This window comes from Ixodes scapularis, unplaced genomic scaffold (assembly GCF_016920785.2).
Source record: "Ixodes scapularis isolate PalLabHiFi unplaced genomic scaffold, ASM1692078v2 PGA_scaffold10__122_contigs__length_95168666, whole genome shotgun sequence".
Classification (NCBI taxonomy): domain Eukaryota; kingdom Metazoa; phylum Arthropoda; class Arachnida; order Ixodida; family Ixodidae; genus Ixodes; species Ixodes scapularis.
Window position 1 is genome coordinate 92,862,814 of NW_024609836.1, and position 27,851 is coordinate 92,890,664.

The following is a 27,851-nucleotide window of genomic DNA, read 5'->3' on the forward strand; positions in this document are numbered from 1 at the left end:
TTTTTTTTTTTTTAAATATGTTTATTATACCTACAGGAATCATCGGAGTGGCACCTCACGTCGCCAAGAGCCTTTTTGCAAACTGTCAGTTATCCTTCAATGAAAACTCTGAGGCCGCATAATTCATAGAGATGCAAGTTTCCATTGGTCATAAAAATGTCCCCCCCCCCCCCCCACACACACACACAGACACACAATCAAATTGTTATGTACGCGAGCGGTCTTTGTTCTCTTCGGTGGACCGTGGGAACCTGAAGACGGTGACCGAGTCACGCGTGGGGCGCGATGGCTGCCTTGATTGCCCGGAGTCTGGCAAACCTCCCCTGGGCGCACACGCCAGAGAAGTCGTCGTATTCGACGTTGAACGCCGCGATTCCGGAGGAAGTCGGCTTCAGGTAACTGCTCAAGAAGAGCTTCGTCTGTAAAGACAAATACAATAGACACCTTTCAAAGGTTCATCGAGTAACATATGGGCCGTCGCCGTCTGTTGAGCACAAAGCGCGTGATTGCGTCCGAGTCCTCACCGGACCCTGACGCCTGCACTCTTATCGAATTCACGCACGAGTAGCTGATCAAACTATGAGGGAACCGAATGATTGTCGCAGCAGCCACTATATTTGTATTCACCTCAAGAACAGTAGTCAAAAAAGAATCCGGCTCCTCGTTGAACCTCACTAGTTTCCCCCCTGTCGATTTATCCAGACGTTCACGCGTTTCAGAAGTCATAATCATTGCTTTTTTCTTCGACAAGCAAATCTTGTAAGAACTATTTCGTGCAGCGCAGGAATAATACGTAAAACATCTTTCTTTTTTCTTTCTTCTTGAAGTGACGAGTATAGATGGCGCACACTTTCGGAAATGGTAATTTGCATGAGCGTACTCCCAGCAGCTATATACTGCCTTCCGATGAAAACGTCAGTCCTTGATTTTTATTTAAAGAGAAACTGAAGCGGTTCTGTATTTGAGTGGAAACACTTAAATCGTCTTCATCTGGCCTCCAGGATCACGAATATCAAGGTAATTCTTTTAATTTGGTGCACAAAGGCTGCAGAATATAATTTTCAAAGTACCGTTCAAGCCCCTCTTTCCGGAGCGTGACGTCACATCCAAAGGTTTTGGAATCTCCGCTCTCGCGCAACTTCAGCGCATATCAAAGCTGTGCACGCGCACCCTTGCTATTTTCAGATAAGGTAAGAAAAGACCTGGGAAGCTTGCAATTGCGCACGAGCTGTCCACACGAGCGACACGCGCTTGGCGGCCCAAAGATCTGGGTATGGCGTAACGACTCATCAAAGGTTTTGGTTTCTTGTGTTTTCTTGCGATTAGCTACATCTTCGGGGACAACGAACGTGATATTGAGATTCACGGGATAATAATACTGTATAATTCACCTCTAATTCGTTTTATTTTTTTAAGAAGCTCTTTAGCTTTTTTATTTTTTTAATTAACCCGTTCGGTTAATGAGGAGGGCGAGAGGTATCGCATCCAACCAAGGCTTCCAACGGGGTGTAGCTTATTCCCTTGCTTCCTGATTGGACCCTGGAAGCTCTTATCGGTTACGGCCGTACTGATTGGCAGCCGAGAGGTGATAAGATGATCGGGACCAGCCATTTCATACGCTTCTTAGCTTGTCCTAAGGTTCGAACCAATAGCTGTTAGCTTGTAACGGGCACCATGGACGAAACTGCCCTTACCTTGTTCGCGAGCAGACCGGCGTCGTCGTACATGATCATGAACTTGACCGCCGTGTTTTCCTTCCGTTTCGACATGTCGTCGGCAGTCTCGATCTCGGGTCCCAAGTTGGCGTCACACGTCTTTATTTTTTTTTTAGAAAGGAATACATCATTAGAGAGATCATGAAACAACCATTAAATGTGTTTTTACTTTTTACTTTTTTTTTTTTTTTTTTTGCAAAACAGTGTTTTTGGAAGTTTCTTACCGCTTCCAGCATCCGCGGTGGAAGAAGAGATGGGCGTCTGAACGGCGTCGCTTCGCCATGGAGCAAGTGTGTCAACGGTTCGTTCACATTTTTTTTTTTTTTTTGCAAAAAGTTTGCTTACATTTTTTGGCAAACACCATGAGATGCGCACGAGGAATCGTTCTTATTCGTGCACACGCCTTTCAAGGCCGCGCAGTGCACGACTGCGCGTGCGCGGGGGCTTATCCCAACTCCTGCCGGGAGACGGCCGAAGCCCCGGTGAAGTATCAGCCCCCCCTTTCCGGCCTTATTCAGACACCCATAGCCTCCTCTATGCGGAGAAAGCCTGGCACATCGACGACGGAGCCATAGCGCGCGCGGCCGCAGGAAAAAGGAGAGGAGGAGCGCGCCCAACGGTGATTAATATGGTAGCGCAGAGCAGAAAGGGCAGACCTAGACAGCGAGCGCTTGGGTCATGAGCGGCCGCTCCCCGAACCACGCTTGTTTTTGTGTTTTCGTCACCGTCGTTTTTGTACTCCGGGAGAAACGGGCGCGGCGATTCGAAAGGGCGCAGGGAGAAACGGGAAAGGGTGGACGTTGAGTTTCTCCTCTCCACGATAGCGACAAGAAAAGAGAGAGAAAAAAAAGATTGTTTCTGCGTTTGGCCGCTCGCTCTTTTGTGGCGCTAGCGGATAAGGTTCTCTCCGCTCCCGTTTCTCCGCCCCTCCTTTCCCATTTACGGCGGCCGCCTTTTCTCGCGACGCGCCAGGCTTTCTCCGTATAGAGGAGGCTATGAGACACCTCTCTCTTCTAGCCGCAGTGCGACAGCCTATGAACTTTTGTTGGCGTATATTTTCTGGTTGTGTGATACGACTCATCTTATTAGGTTTGTTCAGCCCCGTTTTCTTTTCCTCCCTTTTTGAGTGTTACTTTTTTGTTTCGTATAATTCATTATACTACGCCATGCAATGCCCGAGAGGGCCTTTAGGGCACATAAATAAAATAAAAAAAAATTGAAAGCCGTTTACAACTAACTGTAATGCCGAATTAGAGCGCAGCTCTTGAGGAGGAGGAGGGAAGGGTACGGGGGGGTGGGTTCAACTGACCAGGGGGGGTCACGTGACCCCCAAGGTCACGTGACCCCCCAATGCTGATGATGTCATCACTGACGTCACTGATGACGTCATTATTGACGATGACGATGCGGATACCGATGACGTCATTATTGACGTCACTGATGACTTCACCAGTGATGATGACAATGACGATGCGAATGTCGGTGACGTCATCAGTGATGATGACGATGCGGATGCCGGTGACGACATCAGTGACGTCACTGATGACGTCATCAGTGATGATGACGATGACGATGCGGATGTCGGTAACGTCATCAGTGACGTCACTGATGATGTCATCAGTGATGATGACGATGACGATGCCGGTGACGTCATCAGTGATGCCGATGACGATGTGGATGCCGGTGACGTCATCAGTGACGATGACGTCATCGGGGGGGTCACGCGACATCGGCAAGGGTCACGTGACCTCGGGGGGTCATGTGACTTCGGGGGTCACGTGACCTCGAGGAGGGGGTCACATGACCTCAGGGGAGTCACGTGACTTCGGGGGGCCAAGTGACCTCGGGGGGGGGGGGGGTCACGTGCCCCCCCACGAGGTCACGTGACCCCGGTGGGGGGCTCGCGCGGTGCATTATGGGACATTTCCCATAATGCACCGCGCGGTTACGCCGACGGCGACGGCGACGCCGCTCAAGCCGGAAACGGGCGCCTAAGAGCTGCGCTCTAAAACAGAAATCTGTGGTTATTGTTGAATTAGATTAGCCAATGAGAGGGGCGATCGGTACCAACCTTCAGACAGCAAGGTGATAAACAGCGGGCAGGAGACGAGGAAACCGTAGAAGAAAACAGACAGGACAAGCGCTGTGTTTTTGTCTCCTGTGCGCTGTTTATTGCCATACTCAATGCCTACCAATTCGCCCAACTGGCCACTTTGCTACACTACATGGCGCCACGTTGTGTCAGTGTCAAAAGGGGTGAAGAGCTTTCGTCACTGAAACTGCATTGTAAGTAATACTGGACACCACTCGACCTTTCATTTTGTCTGTATTAATTAAAAAATGACCCTTGACTAGTGTTTAGAAGGCATTGTGATGCCGTATGCAGTCACCTTCTAAGAATGCAGGGTGGCCTCAAGTGCTCTTTTTGGGGTCGCACCACTTTTTGTAGAAACAAGTGTCAAATGCACAGCATCGAGCAACCGGTCAAAGGGAAGAGCTCAATCCTAGAGGGGCTCTTTCTAGTGCTCCGAGAACAAAACAAAAAAAAAAAAAGGACGTCTCTTCCAGGGTATGACACGATGTACGTCACAAGCAATGTTACAGAACAACTTCGTTGGGAGACATCCATAGGAACCTGCTTTGGAGGACTGGCTCCAACCCGGACTTCAATGCCGAGATGGATGAAAACGCAGCGCTGCCGCTTCTGCTGCCGCAGCGGCACTTCGGAAGCTACACGCGTACCGAAACGAAGATGGCACGGCCACTCTACGCTGCGGCGTCTCCACGAATTGTCCATCCCAGAAATGACATTAATAAAGTAAAAAAAACAACAACAAAAAAAAAAAAACAACTAAGGAACATCTTGCCTTTGTGAACAATGTAAACTGTTCTTAAGCCCTGTTCCCTCCGCCGTCAAAACGCATTGTGTACCGCCAATTAAAAAAAAAAAAAAAAATCTAGTTGGTTGCGCCAAAGAGCGCCCTTGTCATCGAACCTGGCCCACATTCCGGTCGGCGTGAGGGGCCCACGTTTCAGGTGTACGTTTCCCAACTGGGTTGTTTCATAGTCAGCCTGATAGTTTCAGGAACTGAGGGCGTCGCGTATTATGTTCATGCTTCCTGCTTCGTAATACGTTTTTCCGTGTTCTTATCACCGAATGGTGCGATTTCATTGGCTGTGGAGCGATAGTGATGTCATTGGGGCTCATCACGCCCCTGCCGTTCTTAAGTCGTTCGGGACTGTAGTAACGTTGGTCCTTAGACAGATACACATATATGACTTCGGCGTGACGTCAACGCATTGTGCTGTGGGCCATTCCTGCTTGTTCTTTCCCATAGAAACGAATTTGGGGGTGCGAAGTGTATGCTGCAGGAGCAACTCGCTCATCAGTAACCGTTCATTCACACTGGAAGCGGATCCGCGTTCGCAAAGCGGTTGCGAACGCGGTTGTATAAAGATCCAGTACAATCGCACGCGCACTCGATGTCATCGAGTGCGCGTGCAATTGCACTGGATCTTTATGCAACCGCGTTCGCAACCGCTTTGCGATCGCGGATCCGCTTCCAGTGTGAATGAGCGGTAAGGCCGCCACGATGGAGAGCTCACGTGTCGTCAATGCAAGTCATACACATACATTGGAACAAAGGTAATCGAAGTTGATATGCAGAACTTACACGGAAACATCCTCAAAGCCTCAGAGTGGCAGCGGACGTTTTGTTAAATGACTTAGCTTCGAATGTCTTTCGTCAGAACGTCGGCTGTGGTTCTGAGGCTTTCCGGCTGTAAGCAATCTGAAGCGTCTACTTTCCCACCAAACGCTTGGGACAGCCAATCACTGCAATCTGCGGAGGAATTTGAGCAAATTAGAAGGCCGATAATTTGTTTAGACCTAATTTAAAAAAAGTCTGGGCTATGGCATTGAACATGATATTTCACCATTAGGTATCAACTTCTTAGGTTCTTAGGTATAAACACATATTAAGCCTCGTCATTCTTTGAGACTCATCCGTAGCAAAGTGGTTAATAGGACTAGTTGGTTCTTAGCTTGTAAAGTATAAAGCGCCGAAAATGAGGACCAAGACGAATGAAGACAGCGCAAGACAACACAAAAGCGCCTTGTGTTGTTTCACTTCGTCTTGGTCCTTGTTGTTCTCGGCGCTTTATACTTTTTAAGCCATTTGTATAATACAGCGATTGGCTCCCACAAGTGATTTGGGGGAAAGCAGACTCTCCTGATTTCTCATGTGAAATTCCTTTGGTGGATTTGGAGAGATCCAAAAGCGCTCCGTGCTCGAGCCTTTGCGGTACAGCTGCGAACGCCCACTTGCACCCTCAAGTTTCCAACCAGAAAGCGCTCCGGAACCGTTTCAAATCTACCACGGGAACTTCCCGCTAGAGTGAAGGGCGTGAAAGCTGCACCCAGCTTGCGGCCTACGCTGGCCGAAAATTCGGGGGCGGGGAGACCGACCTGCATGTAGAACATGAGATGGTAGTGCGAAGGCTGTTCCGCGGTACCTCCGGTCCAGTTTTTCGGCATGCGGTAGCCCGCGCTGCCCAGCGTAAGCGACATCATCAGGTGCCTGCCATTCTTGGATAGTCTGGTCGTCTTCAGCCCCGGCCCGATTACGGTCTTTGGGTGGGAGAGACGAAGTTCATGCGGGAAGAGAGAAAAAGAAAAAGAAAAAATATAAAGGGAGAAGAGACGGAAGAAAAAGCGAGTGAAACGGTCCACTCGTCTTGGGGATACCAATGTAAAAGGAACAGGGCAAAGGGGATTAAATGTATGAAACGGGAAGGGCGAATATGCTAATTAATGCGAAAGGTGTTGTTTTCCTGCCATAATCGAGGAGATGCCGATGTAAAAAAAAAATGTTCCCCTTGAGCGATGATGAACATGTAGTAAAAAGCGAATAAGAAAGACCAAAGGGTACAGCTCCATGACTGTTAGCACGAACAAGGCATCGCCGGTTTCCTTTGTCTTCTCTTCAGTATTAAAACTGTCATGAAAACTAGTATTAGCGCCGAGATGTATTGGTGGCGCCCTCTTATGGTTTCCCTCCGTGACGTCACGACTGGGATTGGCCTCACCGTGACGTCACCAGTTGTTATTCTGGCTACTTACCATCGGGTGCGACGACGAGTTCGATGGTGTGTTTAAAAAGCACAGTAGAAGCTAGGAGCCATCGCAATCCGAAACTAACACCGTCAAAGTTGACAATCTGACAGTGCTCATATGCCCATGGTTTGGCCAATCGTGGAAAGCTGACCACAGCGACGCTTTTGGTCGCGCACATCGCTAATAGTGGTGGAAAGTGCTCAGTTGGGATGCTAGCCTGAGTGATAAAGTTTGATGGCGGCCAGCACTCTTTCAAAATAAAATGCGAAAAAAAGAAGCGCGCTGAAGTCGTGCTTCTGCTAACAGTGTCGCGCATTTTTCGTGCTCGCGAGAGTAGAAAACCGTAGAACTGTACAAAGAGAAGCTTCGCAGCCACAATCACCTATTCGTTCGAAATGATCCACCTTGGAAACAGTAATCTCATCTCAAACCTTGTGCATTCAATTCTTGTTCCTCTGATTCACATATCAGCCGCAAGGTCACTCCAGTTTTTGCTGCGTGCGTGGATAAGCGGTATCTGCTTTTTCGCGCCCTTACCGATGAGTGCCATCTCCATTCCTGGAGTACCGAATACTTCGTTCTGCCATAAGTCAGGGCGCGGTCAAAGGCTACAAGACCTCCGGATACAGACACACACATTAATATGAAAAGGTTACGGATGAATGGATAGATGCTATTAGCTGTACCCTTTATAACTGGAGGTAGCTGGCGCTACCTAGCCTAAGAAGGAAAAAAAAAAAGTTATTTCTCCCCTCGCCCTTCTAAGCCAACTTGCTTCCTCTCTGCCTTTTGTAACTATCACCAGGCAGTGTAAGTATCGCCAGGCAGACGCGGTGACGTGGTGCTCCACCACCTTCCGTCTGCTTTTGTCTTTCATGGAGGCCTAGAGCATTCTCATCACGCATGTCCTGACGTCTCACGCTCTGTTGGCTCTCAGTCAGTCGCTCAAGGCCTCTGTTGTTCTTCAAGTCCCGAAAGCGGGAAAGAGAAGTCCCGAAAACGGAAAATAGGGCACGACGCAACTGATGGACAGGCGACAGGCACACCATCGGCAAGTGGTGTGAGACGTTGAGTCTGACTGCGCACCGGCATCACAGAAAAGCAGAGGAGGCGAGAAGGGAATCTGCCGTGATGTTTGCCTGCTGGATGTCCAAACAGAAGGCGCACACTCTAAAACCGGTCTCTCATAAAAAACGCTGTCCCTCTGATTTTAGAGGGGACAACAATGCTTTCAGGGGGTCAGCCCTTTTTAAGAGGGAAATTGAAAAATAAAATAGCAACATCTAGAGGGACACCAACATATTAAGAGAAACCAAGGAAACCGTTTCGTTAGTCCCTCTGAACAGGAAAGACAGACAAAAAGATTCACGCGTGTCCCTTCATATTAAGAGGGGACTGGTCCCTCTTAACTGGACCAATGTAGTTCGGTCAGGAGGAGGGGGGCAGGCGCACTAATCCACGGCAAAGAGTTCGGACGGTGCTAAGGCTTCGCGCCAATTCACGGAGAGCTGGAAACGGTCGTTGCCGGAGAGTCGCAAGCGTCATGCTGCTCGTTTGACTTCCTTCGGGTGAGTAATCCTGTCATATTGGCGCTTTTGTTTTGGGTGCATTGCGGGTGGGAATAACGAGCCATCAATATTTTCACGCTGGCTGTGAGATGCACGAGCTTTGCATGTAGAGTGAGAGTGTCCAGCTGTAGTCCGCGGACGCGGTCGCTTCCTGGATCTGCTCGTTCAGCTAGGACAAAGCGACGCTAATCGTTTGCCCTGCCGTGAGCCGCCGGGCTGTCTTTCGCACAAAACACTTTTAGCGGGTTAGGGTGTCCCAGTGTGTACGCGTCTGTCTTAAGCTGGTGATATCAGACCATTTTCTGTCCGACGCTTTTGTCTACTTTTTAATTTCGAACGCGCGATCGTTCTTCTCCCAGCTCGAGCTGCTACCTTTGGCAGTGCTACGCCGGCATTTTATTACCGGCAATTTCCTGGTATTTTATCCGTGAGCGTACACTGTCGGCATCGGGTACTACAAAGGATGGCATCACCCTCCCTTGGGCAAAGCCAACATAGAGGCACCCTAGCTGGGGCAGTCAGTGTTTGTAAGCTTGGCTCGCCGATTTCTTTCTCTGTGTGCACACTAAATGCTTGAGGTTGACCGCCCGAGAGCGTTGAGTGACAGAAACAATGTTGGCGATTTTGCGTTTGTTGGCCTTCACAATTCATTACTGCCATTTACACTGCAACGTTATGTTGTAGACATCGTTAGCGTTGCAGTGATTATGAACACTTTTTTCTCAAGTGGGCGGCGAGCAAAAACCCATAATGTGTATGTATGTTTGTGAAAAGGGCAGGGGGATTGGACGAGCACAAAACAAAAAGAAGAAATAATGTGTTCGCGTTGCGTCGGCGTCGCGGCGTCTGCGGAAAGGGGGGAAGGGTGTAGCGGTGGCCAGGGAGTACATTGTTGTTTTTTTTTGTTTTTTTTTTTATTTCTTTGGCGTACTGTTTTGTTCGTTATATTTTGACGGTTATGCCGGCACAGCTACCGGCTTTTTTTTTTTTTTTTTTTGGTGCCGACCATGTTTTTGTTTTTGGAGATTTTATTTATGATGTTTATTATCCTCTTTGTTTTCTGTAGCTGGCTGAATATATTTTTTTTCTGTGTGGTACATCCGCGAAAAATATATAAACAGAAGTTTTTTTTTTTTTTCTTTCTTATGCGCTTTAGGGCTAAATTGACTATGGGCGTTAAATGACTGACCGTTATTAACAATCTTGTTTTCAGAGTGAGGCAATGGCAACGAACGTTGACATGAAGGGAATCAGGCGGGGGTTCCGCTCGGATTGCTCGTTTAAAGAGCTCTACCGGGACCCTCTGCACGGTGGAACGCACCACCCTGAGTGGTGAGCCTACTGCGGCCACCCGCACACGGTTCACAACGAACTCGGTAATTATTAACTTTTTGTATTCTGGTATGTAGGTAGGCTCTATTTACGTTCTGTTAACATATGCACTGCTTCTGAAAAAAAAAAAAAAAATGAATGGCTTGCGGCGAAATATTTACAGTAATGTAATTTTTTATTTGATTATGTTGCTTTCTAAAACATGCACTAGATCTCTTCTGCAGCTTCGAGCCGCAAATGCAATCCGTGCTTTCCAAAGCACATGGGGCTTCTAAAGTTCATCTTGCGTTTTCGTTTTGTCTTGGTAATACAGAAACGATTGATTCTCGTAAATTAATTAAAACTGCAGTCTATTCTCGTACAAAAATTAATAGTAGCAGAAGTTACGTCATAAGCTAATGTCACTCGCTATTTCATCGTATACAGATTGGGTTCCGAATCTTTGAACTGTTTGCACTTTATTTTCGCATTTGTTTCCTAGCGCCTGCTTGATAACAGGTGAAAGCGCTTCATTCCCTTTATTCTAATTCCCACTCTCTGTATCTAAAGGAAAACAATATGGTCTTTCATTCAGCTAAAGGTGGATGCACAACTTCGGTTCCATAACACGATCGTCACCATGCTGGGAAACCTGGAGGAGGTAAAAGGGGCCTTCTGCGGAGACAACCCAACAACATTCTTGAACATTAAGACCATCCTCCGGCCTCGATTGGCCAGAAGTTCTTTCATCACCTATGGTATGTGAAAAAGCGAATGCAAAAATAGAAATCTAAGTTTGACGCTGACGCAATTTTTTTTTTTTTTAACAATTGCTGCTTGCAGGACGATTTTACCCCTGACGAAAAAGTTCCAAGACCCAAGACTTTCTTCGGTTCGGAGAAAGGGATCGTTTCTGGGAACTGGTCAGTGAAACTCTCCGCTAGCACGACTATGGAGGGGGCACTAGTCATGTGCTTATGGGTGTATTACATAACGGGACTCTCCTACCCTGTGGCATGTGGACAAACTCTTGGACTCCTCTAGGGGCTGCTCGTTGAAAATAAAGTGTTTCGATTCAGTTTATGTCGGAGAAGCTCATAAAATCGCTTATGGCCGTTCAAAAACAACAGAAATTCTGAGCCTCTGCTGATGGCAAGAGACGCCGAATAATTAGTTTTTAATGCTATGAAGCAGGTAACTACGCTCTAAAAAAAGCACAGGAATCTACTTTCCCGAGCCAGCACTTGGAAAGTCAATCACCGTAACTCACGGAAGCAGCTCAGCGAATCACGATGCCGAAACATAAGATTAGACCAAAAAAGCCAGTCCGAGTTGTGACATTAACCAATGCAAAACATCACGCTTGTTGTGCTTAATGTCGCAACTCATTTTTTTGGTATAATCATATGTTTGGGCATCTACATTCGCTGAGCTGCCTCCGAGAGTTATGGTGATTGTCTTTCCAAGTGTTGTGCGGGAAAGTAGACGCACGGGCTTTTTTTTAGAATGTACTTTTCTTTTTCTGTTATCCGCTAAAAAAACTTTTTTTTTCAGCACGATTGTATTGTTATTGTTTATGACAGGCAAAATGAGTCACTCTGCAGCACGAAATTTTTTGGGTGATAGTTTCCAAGAAACGCCAATTTCTGGCGTCGTTCTAAGTCTTTTTTATTCGTAAAAGCTACCAGAACATCGTTATAGAATTATTATTTTGATAAAGACATATCAAAATATTTTCTTGTGTCATGGCAAATAAAACAGTGTTTACTCTTAAAGATTGTTACTGTTTTCTTTAACACATTGATTCCGTTTATCAAACAAGATATACAGATCAAATTTCAATTCTGCTACGCAGCACAGAATAACTTTGGTTAAACAATATCAGCGAAAGTGCGAGAAGTGCAGTGCAGCATGTCACCTGACACTCAAAACACGAAGGAGCAGAAATTGTACGATACAATAACAGAGGTAACTTAAAGCCGGGGTCACGCTGCTTATACATCATACAAAATACATTCTGCAGACATGTTCCAATGCGAGTCACCGCGACATCCGTGCTTTATATGCCTCGTGACAAAGTAACCTCTTGATTTGGTTACCTCGTAGCGTACGAAGCGCGGATGTCGAGGCGACTCGCTTCGGAAAATGTCTGCAGAATGTATTTTGTATGAAGTATAAGCAGCGTGACCCCGACTTAAGGGGGACTATACCCCTGCATTTTAAGCGGGCCACCGTCCCTCCGAATTTAAGGAAGAAACTATCTAAAAACTGTCCCTCTTACTAAGGGACTCTGACCTCAAATTTAAGGGAGACGCCGCCTCGCTTACTTTAAGAGGGGTGGTGTCTCACTTAATTAAGAGGGAGCATCTCCATGTAATATTAAAAGGTCTGTCGCCCCCCTTAAAGTTAAGTGGAAAAAATCGAAGAAATGTCCCTCTTACTAAGTGGGACCGGGCTTAGAGTGCACTGCCGGACTTCAAGTTTTGCTTCATATGATGCGAGAACTGTCGCCCCATGCGTTTCGAAGTATCCTCTTTGGACACCCCTTTACGTCGACTGTACTCTGAAGTGGGGTGATACAATGTATATGTGACCCCTGAGGTCTCTATTTAATCCCCGTTTCCACACTTCTGGCGACGAATCGCGCAAGTTTTCGCAGTACATTTCGACAAGCGAGAGGGTCCCGTTTCAAAAAGTCACGGTATAGGCCGCTGGGTGGTGGCCCCTCCTCTGGAGTTGCCCATAGACGCACCGGCATGTTTGTTTTACTCCTATAACCTAAACTAAAGCAGAAAAAAAAAGAAGAAGAAAAAAAGTCTTGATCGCATCGAATTTTTCGGTCAAATATTCTGAGCTTTAATTATCATTTCCCGCGATCCTTCTATGGTCCGGGCATTAGTGGCTGATTCCCTCTTCTGCAAGAAAAGGAACTCAGAGATTTTGTTCAGAGCAGTGGTTCTTAAATAGGAGTCCGCGATGGCATTCTATTAGTCCGCGAAGCCCTACCTCATCAGTCAAGCCCGGCAATAAAAGTTGTCTTTATTCAGATTGGGAAGAAATATTCCACTTCTCGGGTGAGTTTTCTCGTCAACGAGAGGAGTGTACTTCACACAGCTCTTCATTATATTCATTTTTAAAATCATTATCATAAATAACCTATACCTTTTTCTTCCCTTCACCACGAACAAGTTCCTCCATCATCTCCGCCGATCCACAAAGGGTCCGCCAAACATCATTGATTGAGAACTACTGGTTTAGAATATAGACGCTTTGCAGTAGCTGTGCATGGACGCCGCCATAACTGACCTTCAGTTTTTGTTTCCTCTTATTCCGTTTATTTCACTTCATCATTGCCACAGCAGGCCAGGTTATTGGCATATTAGATTCAACTGTGTCATTTTCTAAAGCATCGGCCTTTGTAGAGAATCGTCAACTACCGTTTCAGTTGCTCGGCATCTCGGTAAGACAAAAGAAGGTCAGCAATGGCGGCTGTAATTTGGCGCGTGTGTAAAGCGTCAATAGAGCACGGCGGAAGAAGAGAGAGCTGTCTGAACAAGGACAGAAAGGGTGTCGAAATTCCACTCGGGCTTCGCGCGTCACCTGGTGGGGAGCTGTCCGGTTGGGTCTCGGTGATGTTTCGCCTCGATGCCTTGAAAACGTGTGAGCGAATGAGGAATGTCTCTCGAGCTCTTGTCATGCTGCGCCATCTCGCGGCGTTTGTCAGAAATGGGAGCAAACCTTTGACACACTCGCTCTGTAGCAAGGGGGCGCCGTTCAGACATCTCCCTCTCTCTCTTCTTCAACAGTGGTCTCTGACGTCAGGGCACTGCGGTGGCGCTGGTGTCGGCACTGCGCATGCGCAGATGCTTCACGCGAAATCTAGTTTCTGCGCACGCACTGTGGGCAAACGCAGGCTTGTTTCTAAACACTGTGTTAGTGTATAGAGTACGTAAACGAGCCAATAAATCGGCGCTGTTCTTACGCTGAGGGGCTGTGAAGGAATGGAAGCCGTGGTTCTGGTGTTCGGTCCCACGGCCACGAGGAACGATTGGTTCATCCATTGGGACACGTGGCTCTTGAGTACCACCAGGTTCAGGAAATTGTAATCCCTGGAACATGTGCGAGCACTGATTGGGAGTTCTCCGTCACTAGGTGGCGACGGCCGCGCCATGAGAATGTTGGGGGACACAATTCCTGGACTTAACCTTGTGATACGCGCGCCCAGTGATACACGCGCCGTCCGATAAGGTCGTTCTGCGTTCGTTACAGACGGCTTTTTGTGTTGCGGAAGAGCACTGCGGCGCAGCGATACGAGGTGCGTGCTGAGTCGCTTTCTGCATGGTCTTCAATGGGCGGAATGCGAGCAAAAATAGTTCGAAATAAGGACCTAACACAGCAGGCTGGTTTTCTCCAGCGCCTCAGAATTTGAGGAGTCTTACACGAAAAGCGTGTTCTCTTTTTTTTCTTTGGCCATCCCGCGCCCTGTTTTTTTATTCGTAACATGGATCTAAAGTATCAAACTTCCGGTAAGTTTTAGATGCGGTGTCAAGAAAGCTCAGACGACATCACGTTTTGCGTTGTCGCAGATTGTTTTTGATATTTCTAGAGGACGGAACAGCGTTTCCCGCGATTTCCGGTAAAGCTTTAATTAACTGGCGTGTCGTTACTTCAAAGCGTAACTTACTTAGTAATCCTATTTCTTTTTTAAAGAAACTACAGGTGGCAAAATGTTTGAAAAACCACTAAACTGCAAACGTCTTGCCTAAAAGTAAAAAATAAAATAAAATAAAAGCTCGAATGTTGTGTTTGCGCTAGAGGCACGATTACACACTTGCGCTTGCTTCCGGTAATCTCTTACGAAAAGAAAACACGCCGGCACGCTTGCGCCACTATGAGGTGACCCTGGAACAGCATGTCACCAGAGCGAAGATTTTGCAATATGTGCGATATCAGATGTACGTACAACCTATGAGAAATTGGCGTTTGTAACACCGTTAAAAAGGTTTTTTAAGTCAGAAAAGAAAGTATGATGCGGTTAAAAGAAATATACGGAAATGCCAAGTGTTCCACAGCTACACAATGGATTGCGCCTGTGGGTCATTCCGCTGCACCGGGTCCTAAGAGGACTTCAGTAGGACTGTGTAATTGATCGATCAACGTTCCATTTAATCGATGAACGCTTTAATCGCGATTTATGTATCCAAGGTCACCAAGTTTGGTCGCCGGCGAAGCCGATGGGAAACTGGCGCGGCGAGTCGTTTAGCGGTGGCGGTCCGACAGAAAAGCCTGGCGGCTTATCTGGACAATGGTCTGGATATTCACGGGGTCAAGTTTGGGCATTCCGCCGGCTGAGGTTCCAGTCAAACTAGCGAGAGCCCAGAGTGGGAGAACTGTAAAAGAACTTGTTGTAGGGCTAGTTAATGTTGACTGTATTGAACCACGCCCGAGTTTGTCTTCTATCTTGTGTACGTCTTTCTAGCGCTTTTAACCATGGTTCAATCCAGAGAGGGAGGACGGCGCATTTACGTCTCTAGCAACGTTACTAGAACAACTCAGTTGGGAAACTGCCCTAGAGCCTGCCCTGAAAGAGTAGCTCCGATCCATACTCGGGACCTGAACTCATGAAGATTGCAACCCCGCCGTTTCTCCCGCAGCGGCCACTCAGGGAACTGGAGGGCTGCTTGCATTGGTTCGGGATTATCGCATTTGATTGCGATCCTTTTTTGTCCTTTGTCCCTCTCGTTCCCCTTCTCCAGGGATTATTTTCGTCATTCTTGCCCAGATTGCTTGCACCTTCGCATTTAATTGCATTGTAACGGTGACTGTCTTATATTGGCTTTGATTGGCCATTTTGTCGCCGAAACACATACGATGGAAGAAATTTCAGGGATGCCAACCCCCGTCTCCCGAGCGAACGCGCCGCAGGGCGTACCCAGGTCGGGACGCGCTACCTGAGGTCACCGGTGAGACATGGTTGTATGAAAACAATATTCATTGTGCCGCAAAACCCTGTAAACTAAAAGTTTATGCAACCATTACGCTCCTGTATTGTTGTACGAATCTCCAATAAGAGTTCCTACAAAACGAGCTTTTTTAGTTTGTTTTTACGTAAAAACATGCTTTTTTAAAAGCTCATGGTGACCACAGTAAAGAAAAAAAGATTGAGCAGCCATCTTTGCAACTCGAGCCTGGGGGTGTCAGTTTTCTGGGAACATTCGGTGACTATAGCAGCAGCCATATAAAGGAACTTTCATGTTTCAACTCGTCACTAAAGGGTGGCGCTGTTATCGTGTTTAGCTTGGTCTCGGTGGACGCCAGCGGTCCAGGTTTCAAGAATGAGTTTCCCAATTGAGTACTTAAGTAACGCTGGCCGTTAGCGAGATTGAGCCGTTGGGCAGGAAGACCTGCCGGCAGCCGCCTGGCGTGACATTTCCTCGGCTCGCGCCAAACGCTGTCCCACCTTGAAAAAAAAAAAAAAATATATATATATATATATATATCGCGGGGCACTTTCAAATAACTGCAAGTCCACAATGTTCGAAATTACTCACAGCGAAGGCAGCGGAATAGTCCAAGGGGATCGAAAGCACCAATTAAGGTATTGTTTTTAAATTTTAATCTGGATTTTGGACAAAACAATGATTGAAGCCATCTACCTCCCTTTAACGAGTGCCCTCATCTGCAGATGGTTGGGTAGAGGACATATGAGCAACGCTACATTTTAACTGTTAAGTACCATAAAAGGAAAAAGGCGTGGCGTTTTTCTTTTTTTTACTTTTACTTGTTTCTTAATTTAACTTGTTTGAATTCAGCAGGGCCAAGGTTTGCAACCCACGCCCACAATAAGGCGAGGAGATTACATCTGACAGGCTCACTTGAATGCCAAGCGAGTGTCTGTTTAGTGCAGCAGTGACTACTGTGAACAAGCTATGAGCTCGTTCTTGCCGGAGGATATCAACAACGTATTTACTTCCACAGGAATAAGTCTGCGAGTCTCTTTGACTGTTCTTCGATACACATCGAAGCTGAACCCTACTTCAATATGAATATTCAAGTAAGGTTCAACAACAACAACAAGCAATATTGAATACATTGCGCTCTTTACCAAAGTAAATAAAATCAGCAAAGAGAAGAAATGCAAACTTCCCCTCTTTAAATATTCTTAAAAAAATTAGCGCAACTGATTAGCCGATCAATTGATCGATTAAAGGGTGCCGAATAATCGAGCTAACATTTTCATTCGACGCCCAGCCCTAGTTTTAAGCGGGTGCAAGTGCGTGAACCAGTCTTTACTGCGTCGATTTGTGCGCTCGTAACAGTAGACAACACTCACTTGAGCACGCGTTTCATGAGTTTGGTCGTGCCGGCCTGGTCAGTTGTCGACGACGCCGCGAAGGCAATATAGAGCGGGCCCGTGTACAGCGCTCGCTTCGTTTTGTGAAAGCCATTGAAGTCCTGCAAGCGTACAATGTTCGAAGGTGATCGCTGTTTGACTTTTCAGCGACTCTTTGACGACCCCATGATGGATATATATATCTTTTTTTTTTTTAACGTGAAACGTTTATGGGCTAGGTTTTTAGGTGAAGTGAAGCCTCAAAAAGCGTAACCGCGAATTTCCCCGATAAATTTAGCCGGAAAAATGACGTCACATGTCCAATGCGCAAATTCAGTTTCCCCACTAGATTTAGGGGGAAATTGACGTCACGTGACCTCAACACCAATCTTGCCGAATTACCCGAACGTCAAAAATAATGCCGGGAACGTAGTTATCATAGCTTCCTCTATACTGACAAAGCCTGGCAGATCGCCAAGAGGAGCGGCCACTGAAAGTGAAAAGGTAGAGCGGCACACAACGGATGAGAGGAGAGCCACGTGACGGGCGCCCCGCTGCGGCGAGACGCCAAAACACGCTTCCCCGAGCGATGGAATGTCCGCTCGTGCTTCTCGCGTTCCTCGTGCTACCGCTTCTTTTCTTGTCGGGTTTCAAAACCATGTTTCGGGTACGGCACAGCTCGAGAAGAAATGCCTGCGGGTTACTAGCGCTAAACCAAGATCGTTCCATGCAGCAAAACCATTGCAGGGCAATTCGGGATACATTTTTGCTGTTATGTTGCTGACGACGGAATATTATCGATGTGCCGAGAAAGTGATGGAGAGGAGGAAACGAGAGCGCGGAGACGTGCGAACCAGAGCCGTATATTGAGGGAGTTCGGCCATTCATTGGGAAGTAGAGGAGGCAAACAACGAGGCTGCATTGGCCGAGAACGGACTGGGCGTGTTCCAGGGCGTCTTCACATATTCGAATGTGGCCAGTCAGAAACAACGAATAATGACCTGGCGGTTGTCGCGCGAATCAAAATTAATAAGTGCGTCAGAGTAGCCCTCGGTGACTGAGAATATATTGCACGTGATTTTTCGATCACGGTCATGCAATCAAATTCTAGGCGAACGATCGACGTAATCCGTGCGCCAGGCGCCGACGGCCGGGATAATGCCGTCCGAGCGGTCAGACTCCGACCGAGCAAAAAAAAAAAGCTCTAGCGGAACATTCGATTCTTACATCTTTTTGCATGAACATAATCGAAACATCACGTACACTTTATTTTCAACCATGAAGAGTTACTCCATTTAACTCTTGCGCACTTATTAAAATTGTTTCTCACTACCACCGCTAGGGGATTATTTTCGGCTTCTGGTTGGCAAAGTGAGCACGCCACGTCTTATATCTGCGTCTTGTGCACGCTCGGGCTCTGACCGCTCTTCCCACTTACCAAACTCTTTCTACATATGGCTGTGGTCAGAAGGCCGAGCTCTAGCTGATTCGAATGGTTAGTGGGCAGATAAAAAAACTAGCTGCCTTTATCCCAACTGCACTCGTCAAATGTGTTCGAATGCTAGAGCCGAACGCAGACGCCAGCGTTCCGCCTTCTCATGCGTTCCACGAGTGCAGTGGAGACAAAGGCTGCTAGTAAAGCCCTGAACGAGACTCTCAACGCGACATCTGCAGCGAGACTGTCAAACGATGAATCGGTAGGCCAAGAAACGTAAGGTACTTCGCACTCAAACGACACACCTTATAATAATAATAATAATAATAATCTTCTTAACTTATTTGCACAAGCAGGTGTTTTCCTGGGGGCGTGCGAGGCGAAACAGAAAGGCGAAAGCCCGTACGCTGGTGCGTCAGAGTGCAACGAACCACTCAATCAGCAACTGACATCAGTGCGGACGTTTTACGCGACCGACTAACGGGACTTAAGGTGGAACTAGATGCCGTGAACAACGACATCGAACCCTTAGTTCCTCATCAAGAGAGCGAGACTGAGCGTACTCAAGTCTTCAAATACAACCTGTCTGAAAGAATCACGACGTGTCTGTCAAGGCTAGTGCACCAAGGTAGGACTGGCTTTCCGAATCAGCAGAGCCCAGCGTAAGCAAACTTGTGTTTGCGTACGACCGAGTATTTTGTGACCTCTTACGACTAAAGAATACACTGGTACGTTGGCGCCATCTACGAGGGGACCCTTTAACTGCACTTCACTAGAGCAAAGATTTTACAGGATTTGCGGGATAAGAGGCAGTATTTATAAGAAATGGTCGTTAATAACACCGTCAAAGGTTCATAAAGCCAATTAAAAAGGAATGATGAGGAAAATAAGTGGAAAAATATACGAAAATCAAAAATGTTCCACGGCTATCCGATAGATGGCGCCAGCAAGTTCTCTCGCCATAAAAGATCCCAAGAAGTTTTAATGCCCTCGGTCGGAAGCAGTCACAAGTGTGTGCACCAGCCTTATTATGTTTCATTTTTATTTTTTTATTTATTTATCAATACTACTAATGCTAATTTGAGGACTTTTGTAGGGTGGTTTACAAGCACATGTGCACAAACGGAACCAGGTACAGATCAAAAACAATGTTGTTGCATTAAAATGAACTCAACACCGCTGTAATAAAAGGGAGAGCGAGCTCGCGTGGACAACGTGTTCGGGAAACCTGGTTCATTTTTCATCGGCAATTGAAAAAAACAAACAAAGAAACAAACGATAATTTCAAGCAATCATTTGTTGGGCTGGAACTCCTGAATAATTTCCCATATTGCTCCAGTATATATTGCTCAAGTAATACGGTACCCGCTTCTCGATAAAAAGAAATAAAAAAAAAAAAATAAACGAGACGAAACAAATGGCCCGACAAGAGTTACTTACCAAAAGCGTAATCATTTCGTTATCTTTTGCGCCTTCGTAGTCCTCAAGTTCCCAGACGTCCAGCATTCCAAAGTGTCTCACGTTGGCATCCCAAGCTTCTTGACATCCCTTTACGATGTCGGAAGTTTTGCGGTCGCGTGCATTTCTGCAGCAATATGTGCAGTGATGTTAAATATAGCATCTTAAAGTATACATTCCCAATTTTTAACGTGAAACGTTATTTGGCTAGTTGCTTTGGATTTCTTGAAGCCGCGGCCTGTGACGTGCCATAATTCAACGTGCGTAGTGTTGCATCATGGGACGTCACAGACCTACGCACCAGGTCAGTTTCTTCGCTAAATTTAGCGCGGAAGTTACATCGGCGCATATGTCGTCTGGCATCAGGTCATCTGAAGTCAATTTCCCAGCTATGTTTTGCGGAAAAATTGACGTCTCGTGATCTACCTTTCTAAATCAGTTTCCCCGCTAAATTTAGCGGGGACATTGACGTCACCTGCCCTGATGTCACGTAATGCTAGAACGTTTTATGTATATGCAACACAATTGTTCAGCAATTCGCTTTAGAAATTTGTCACTCAATCATTTTATTTGAAGGGAGCTGTCGAACGACTCGCGTGAGATACATCCGCAGGTGAAGCAAACCGTCTACGAACTCGTAATCGTAACTACAGCAACTGCGAGCTTAAGTGGGCGGGGCGGGTCCCCAGCGCCTCATTAATGCTCCGTGGCCATTGGGATCGTGGCATCCAGCGACAATGACGCCGGCGAGCCAATCAGGTAGCAAGAAGCGTGAACACAAGAAGCCACGCCCCCACGTTTTTTAAACTGTCGGCGACAACGGTTACAACTGCCATAGCCTCCTCTATACTCACAAAGCCTGGCAGTTCGACGACGGAGCCATAGATTACCCGGCCGCAGATTTGGAGCGCGAGGATCTGGTAGCGCAGAGCATCAAAGAGCCAATCTCGGGGAACCTGGACGTCAGCGCACAGTTTTTGCAGCGGCGAGGACCCGAAACACACTTTTTCGCTCGGGAGAAGTGTGTTTCGGCGTCTCGCCGCAGCGGGGCGCCAGTTACGTGTTTCTCCTCTCATCCGTTGTCTGCCGCTCCACCTTTTTGCATTTCGGCGGCCGCTTCTCGTGACGATCTGCCAGGCTTTGTCAGTACATAGGAAGCTATGCAAGTGCTCAAGAAGAACGCGCTCAGGAACTTGTGACGTGTTTGAGGGATCCGCACTCACCTTACGCCGATGGACACTCCGAACGTAGTCTGGGTGAAGTTCCCCGCCGCTTCGAGAAAGACGCCGTAGGCCATCTCGTCACCGGTGCCCAGGAAAGTGCCGTTGCTCTCGAATCCGTGCGTGTAGAAGATGACGTCGCAAATTCCGTCGTCCGGCATCATCGCACTCACGACTCCCGCCGCTCCGAAAGTGCACAGCAGAATCGATGGAGCCGACGGTCCTAAAAAAGGAGGGGAGAAAAGTAATTCTAACAGTAATTTCGCGATAGGGTTTTTTTTAAACACCCCTAAAGGCCCTAGAGGGGCGATACATGTAACGTTTACATAATCGCACAATGTTGTTAAACTGAAAAACAAGTATAAAAAGAGACAGAAAATCACGCTAAACAGAACTTAACGAAGACGTCGAAGAATAGCATTGCTCATGGTCGCGCACACAAACGCCTCGGTCACGCACACACATACTGAAATACAAGAACATTTCAGACTGCTTGCAAGTAGGAATGCGAAAACATTCCTACACACAGTGCATTCCTACAAGCAGCGTGCCACGTTTTCCTTTTTCACACGGCGCTCCGGCGGTGACATCATCACGCTTCCCCACTGCGCAGGCGCGGTGAACCCCAGCGGCTTCACGATGGCCTCCTTGAAGAAGCAGTGCGTTGCTGCGCTTTTGGCCAATGGGAATTTAACTGCTGTTTCGCTGCTACAGACGTTTGCGGACACCGCCGGCTTCGCTTCATGGGACAGTTAATGTTTTCGCATCAAAAAGTAGAAGGGATGTTTAAGATGAAAAAAAAAAATAATAATAAACGCAAATCCTTTGTCCCGGCAATGATTCACGCTGTGCTACAACAGCGTCGTGGTTTCTGGTGAGAGCAATTTCGTTTGACAGCCCATTCCAGTCGGCCGTAGCCTGTAGTAGCGGAGAGAATTTATACAATTAAGTTTTGTCAAAGGGAATATGGACTTTGTTTGGGTGATCATGACGAGGAAAGATACGAGTGGGTGGTGTGACGTTATTTTCGCGAAATTCAGTTGGTGTGTCATAGATTTTATGGACGTGGGATAGCCTAGAAAGATATGTTCTCTGCCGAAGCGTTAATAATCCTGTTGATGTTTTAGGTTGAGTGACGCTTACAATTGTATAAAACTTTGGTATGCACTGAGGTGCCATGTTTTGTAGAGATTCTAGCCCGTCAATTAAATACATTTGATGCGGGTCCTAAACTATAGATGCGTACTTCAACTTAGATCGAAGCAGGGTAGTATATGCTATAGTTTGGTTTCTGCTGTTGGGGAAGGGGGGGGCATGTAGAAGGGCCCTTCTTGAAAAAAACCTAAAGATTGTTTAGCTTCGTTAAGAATGTACTCTATGTAAGCATACCTGGAAAGACTGGTAGTTAGATGAAATACCAGATATTTTAATGAAGTTACTTTATCTAGTTTTGAATTCATGATAGTATATTCCTTACGTAGAATGAAAACGCGGTTAGTAAATGTCATAGTTATTGTTTTTTGTATTTGCTGCAATTCGCAGGTCTCACGCCAGCCACTGAGTGTCTTCTGCTCCACGCGCAGTGTATGGCGTTCAAACGCCAAACGCCGAAGCTAGCCTTTGCCTCTACCCACTAATTCTTCTAATCAGAGCTCGGTCATCTGACGTCACCACACGCTCGCACCTTCTCCTCTACTTGAATTCTCTGTGTATAGACGTTCGGAAGAACGGCCTCTGGGCGCCGCCATCTTGGTGCTCTCGCGTGTAGGTTGTCGACAGACGAGCCTTGCTGAGGCGTCCCAACGGTTGTCAGACTTGCGCTCAAGCTGGATGAATGGATGGATGGATAAATGCTAACGGCTGTACGCTTTATAACGGGTGGCAGTTTGCGCCACAAAGCCTAGAAAGTCAAAACCAAAAGTATAATTCCTCCCTCCGCCCTTTTAAGCCAATTTGCTTCCCCTCTGCATTTTTGTGGCTATCATCAGGCGGTGTGGAATATCACCACCATATCCCACAACGCCACCACCACCAGAACGCGTGCTTCGTCCACGGTGGCCAGACGAGCTTTTGAAGCGTGGCTGCTTGCACACATCTATAATCACTGAGAGCTTGAGGAGTGCAGGGCGCGGCCTATTGTGTTCATGCTTCTTCGTGATTGGTCCTCAGACGTCCTTTTCGGCTAACGCTGAAATCTCATTGGCTGAAGAGTGATAATGAAATTCTCTGGATTCTCACACTCCGCGTTTCTTGATTTGTCGATGACCATAGTCCACCAGTTAGAGACGCATTCAAGCAACCCTGATGGAACTAAAGAAAAATCCATGAAAGTGACTCATCGCGAAGAAGTTAAGCTGAGCCTCGCTCACCTGTGGCTGTTGGGGGAGGTCTTGCTGGAGGCGGCCGTCCAGGAACTGCTGGAGGCGGCCGTCCAGGAACTGCTGGATGCGGCCGACCTGTATGAATGGATGGATAGATGCTAACGGCTATTACCCTTCATAACCGGTGGTAGCTTGCGCCACCTAGCCTAGAAACTCAAAACCAAAAACATGATTCCTCCCATGGCCCTTATAAACCAATCGACCCCGTAAGTTATCACGGCAGAGCATGACGCTCCGCTCCAAACAAGCCGTTGCTAGGGTCGTTGTTATGGACGAGGGGGCCCGACGTGAGGTTACAAATTGTCTGATAAAAATATTTTTTGTGAGAATTGTGTCTTCTGAACATCTGATCATTAAAGGGACCATGAAATGATTTTAAAATCGAGTTTCATCCACCGTACGTCGTAAAAGGTGTGAAAAGAAACACAAAAACACAAAAATAGGGAGCCAAAAAAAATTATTTGCTATAGAACTTTTAAAAGAAAACTGGACTCTTTTGCGCCTTCCTTCCTTCGCCTGTTCACTACGATGCATCCGCGGAAATGGAGCACGTCAGTCAAATCCAGGTCGCCTATTGGGTAAGAGCCTACCTCACCAGCACCGCGATCGTAAACAATAAATAGCCGGCGAATGCTTCCTAAAAGTTTTGTTAAATAATATTCAGATCCACATTTTGTAGCATAATTAGAGATGTGTGGCGAAAATTGCCAAATTTGATAATGCTGAGAGCCAAGCGCCATCTATCGTGTGGTAAACGAAGCAACTACTGCGCGCGACGGCGACCGACGAACATTTATTTTCTTTGTTTTCCTTCCTCTCAAAACTCTGACTGACTGAACGTTTATTTTTCTACGTGTTCTTCCCGCGCGTGCCGACTTCAAGCAGCAAGAAAACAGTACTTAAAACAGACCACGACGAACAAGAACGCTGGATTCACCGACTCCGACGAAGCGTATAGGCCTAGCAGGCATTCCGACTCGGCGCTGCGTTGCTTCGTCGCAAGACCGTCTGCCTACGACTGGCTGGCGTGCTAAATGGAATATGCCCGCGCGACCCTTGTGGACCCTTCCCGTATTATAGTTTGATCACTGACCTCAATTCTAGATTAAGAGGTGAGGAGGTCAATCTCTTCCCCTTGTTTTCCGAGGCAGTGTTGACGAACACTCGTCGAAAAGGGACTCTCGTCGATTCTATCTTCTTGTTTTGTGTGATATAGAGCTGAAATAAACGCCGTATGGATTACCTTCGTAACACGGTATGTACACTTTGTTATTGGTATGCCATTTTTATTCTGACAGACTGCACGTCACTGTCGAGCTATAACAGTTCGTGGGAGGTATACGTACAACCCCGGTCCAACCTTTCTTTGCCGAGTGTCGCGTCAGTATCGAGTTGCAATCGTAAAAGAACGGTCCCGAAGCGCTTACCAACAGCGCGAATACAAGACTTCCATCAAGCGCGCGCGTCCGCTCCGAGTGTAAACAGGTATTTACGTGGCTCTTGCTGACACTCGTAGTTCAAACGTATCTTTTTTAACGTCGGCCCGCTCCTGCATCTCCGAGGCCGCGAAAAACGCCATCTACGTCGCTTTGCAAACGACTGACACGGGCCGGCCCTTCTGCCAACAATGACGGGGTGGTTGACTTCTGGAGTCTTCACCGGAAGACTCGCTGCACTTCCCAACAGGCATACCGGCGTATGGGACTAGTCCCATGCTGTCGCTGTAGCGCAACATATCTCATTGAATTTCGCTCAGCTGCGATGCGGCGATGAGAGGCGCCGATTCAGAAAATACGTCGGTGACATCAGCGCAGTAAAACCTACCGGCGCACCCCAACTCGTTGCCGCTAACACTCCCATTCTCCTACTGCCGAGAGAACTTCCGGTTCCGGAAACGGTCTACGTCACGGCTTCTTTTGCGGTCAGTTGGAGAGAATGAAAAAGTCGATATTTCAATAATTTTTTGTGTAAAAGTTAATAAACCGAGACGAAAACGGATGCCTGTTCGGCATTCAGTGAACATTGACGGTTTAATGTAAAAGTTATCTGGAAAAAGTAAAAAGGTCATTTCATGGTCCCTTTAACCCTGCTGGAAATGGGCGATGTGAAATGAGGCCAAAATTCACATTGAACCAATGTGCAACTGTAGGTCCAGACACATTGAGCAATATGCATTTATGAAACAAAAACCTATGTGCACCAATTGGTAATCCTTTAGGGAATTCACATTGGGCTGAATTGGTAATCCTTTAGGGAATTCACATTGGGCTGATTGCATTTATGAAACAAAAACCAATGAGCAGCAATTGGCAACAGGTACCCCAGTGCACATTGCATTGAGGGTATTTATGGGGCAAAAACCAATGAGCAGCAATTGGCAACAGGTGCTCCTGTGCACATTGGGTTGATGGTATTTATGGGGCAAAAACTAATGAGCGGCTATTGGCAAAAGGCCCCCCTGTGCACATTGGATTGATGGTATTTATGGGGCGAAAACCAATAAGCAGCAATTGACGACAGGCACCCCTGTGCACATTGGGTTGATGGCGTTTAGGGGGCGAAAACCAATGAGCGGTAATTGACAACAGGTGCCCCGGTGCACATTGGTTTGATGGTACCCAGTCAACCAGCAACCGTCTATTAAACATCCAAGAGATGTGTTGTTCGGACATTTAACATATCCAGTGGATATCTGCTACGATTCATCCAACATTGAAAGTATCTACTGTGCAGTGCAAAATGGTTCCCCAGAAAACGTACCACTAACGCAATCTGGTTGATGCAGCTGGACATTCAGGACCATTGTAGGATGTTCAGCCTGATCCTGTGGATGTACCATGTACATACCTCAGAAATATTACCTTTCCTGGTATAGGGACCAGCCCTATGCCAGGAGGGCAAGGAAGTGCCTAAGCAGCCTTCATTTTATGCTAGCATATAGCGTGTAAACTGTCCTACAGAAAAATTTAAACGGATAAGAGTCCAATTCTTTACAAAACAAGAGCTCAGAGGGCAGATTTGCTGTATGGCCCGTGCATGCTCTCAATGTATACCCAAATGGCGCATTACAGATGTATAATGTAGCAATCAGGCCCGCAGCAGACATTCTTTATATTGAAGTTTTTTTTTCACCATCAAGCTCAGAAGCTTTACCACAGGATCAATGCAGACGACACTGACAAGGAAGGCGACACTACTGATGCTGACTCGTTTTAGTGAGGTGGACCTCGCCACATGCGAGAGAACTGAAATACTGGACACAAACATTGTCATAAGCTATGACGAACGGCCCTGAGGAATTGACTACTGAAGTCTAAGGCTTCAGTAGTCATATGCTCTAGTGACGAGGACACCAGAATTCCATGAGAGCTGTAGCACCGACTGCATGGCAAAAGATGCCGCTGCAGTCTTGCAGCGTAACTTTGAACGTGAGTAGCGCACTAAATTCCTCCCCAGCCTGTAAGGCATGCACATCCGTTCTGTAGAAAAAGTTGCAGTGCCAAACAAATCGCCATTAACTCTTTATTGTTACTGTTAGACAGACGAGCAGTTCTTGATGCTTTTAAAATAAAGTATAATTTTTGAGCAATGCTGCATGAGGTTTTCAAAATAAAGTATACTTACTGAACAATGCAGGATACTTTGCTTAAAAAATGTCTGATAAACATAATAAAAAGCTCAGCGCATTCAAGGCCCACTTAAGGCAGTTCACATCTCTCTCTCCTGTGGTGCAGAATGTTCCTGAAAAGCAACGAAAAAATGTTATGTTAAAGATATGTAAGCAGTGGTTTACCATTCTTTGAAACAAAACTAATAAAACAGAGAAGTTCAAAGTGAAGTGACTCAAATATGCAAGAATTGGAACTGATGTAAATAAATCACAAGTTGTTTTTAAAGCACATTCATGCTGGATGTGTGTACTGTATTGCCAACTTTTGTTTGTTAGATTTACATCAAATATCAGTGTTCTTAAAATTCGTTGTCTATGCATTCTTTTTAATCCATAATAAGGTACTATTACATAATGAAATTTTTCCTCTTAGATAAACACTCCAAACAAAATTTTTTTAATTTAAAATTATTCAATACTGTTCACACCTGTAGTATTTGCTCTCAAATTAAACCAAAAAAGGTGTCACTGGCTTTAATATTTAAAGCATTCAAATACTCTCATATAGAAATTGTGCTTTGAAGAAATTGCACACCATACTTACTGTTCTAGAAAAGTTTGATTTTTGTGCTAACATCAGCTTAATAAGACCAGCTTACCATTTGAGATGACTGATGTCAGGCAGGTGCGTGGCGAAGTTAATC

General features: G+C 46.6%; 1 protein-coding gene across 2 annotated transcripts; it reads right to left on the minus strand.

Moving 5' to 3' along the window:
* LOC115316775 lies at nucleotides 1–23,888 on the minus strand. Of its 2 annotated transcripts, XM_029976261.4 has the most exons (8): nucleotides 23,526–23,888; nucleotides 21,160–21,379; nucleotides 19,919–20,063; nucleotides 17,044–17,165; nucleotides 13,693–13,819; nucleotides 6,184–6,345; nucleotides 1,695–1,814; nucleotides 1–419 (listed from the first exon to the last, which is right to left on the minus strand). In XM_029976261.4, the coding sequence occupies exons 2-8, from the start codon at nucleotides 21,318–21,320 to the stop codon at nucleotides 270–272; spliced, it is 987 nt and encodes a 328-aa protein (XP_029832121.2). In that variant the 5' UTR covers nucleotides 21,321–21,379; nucleotides 23,526–23,888; the 3' UTR covers nucleotides 1–269. The 2 variants fall into 2 exon arrangements, with proteins under 2 accessions (XP_029832121.2, XP_042144667.1); XM_042288733.1 differs by lacking the exon at nucleotides 6,184–6,345 and having other exon boundaries at nucleotides 14–419.
* Nucleotides 23,889–27,851: the final 3,963 nt, after the last annotated feature.

Bases quoted from the DNA above. Each gene is read 5' to 3' on its own strand.
- LOC115316775 (XM_029976261.4), bottom strand. From the start codon at position 21,320: ATGATGCCGGACGACGGAATTTGCGACGTCATCTTCTACACGCACGGA. The intron at 20,064-21,159 runs GTGAGTGCGGAT...ATATTGCTGCAG, and splicing joins GGAGTGTCCATCGGCGTAAG to AAATGCACGCGACCGCAAAA. The intron at 420-1,694 runs GTAAGGGCAGTT...TTGTCTTTACAG, and splicing joins CCGGTCTGCTCGCGAACAAG to ACGAAGCTCTTCTTGAGCAG.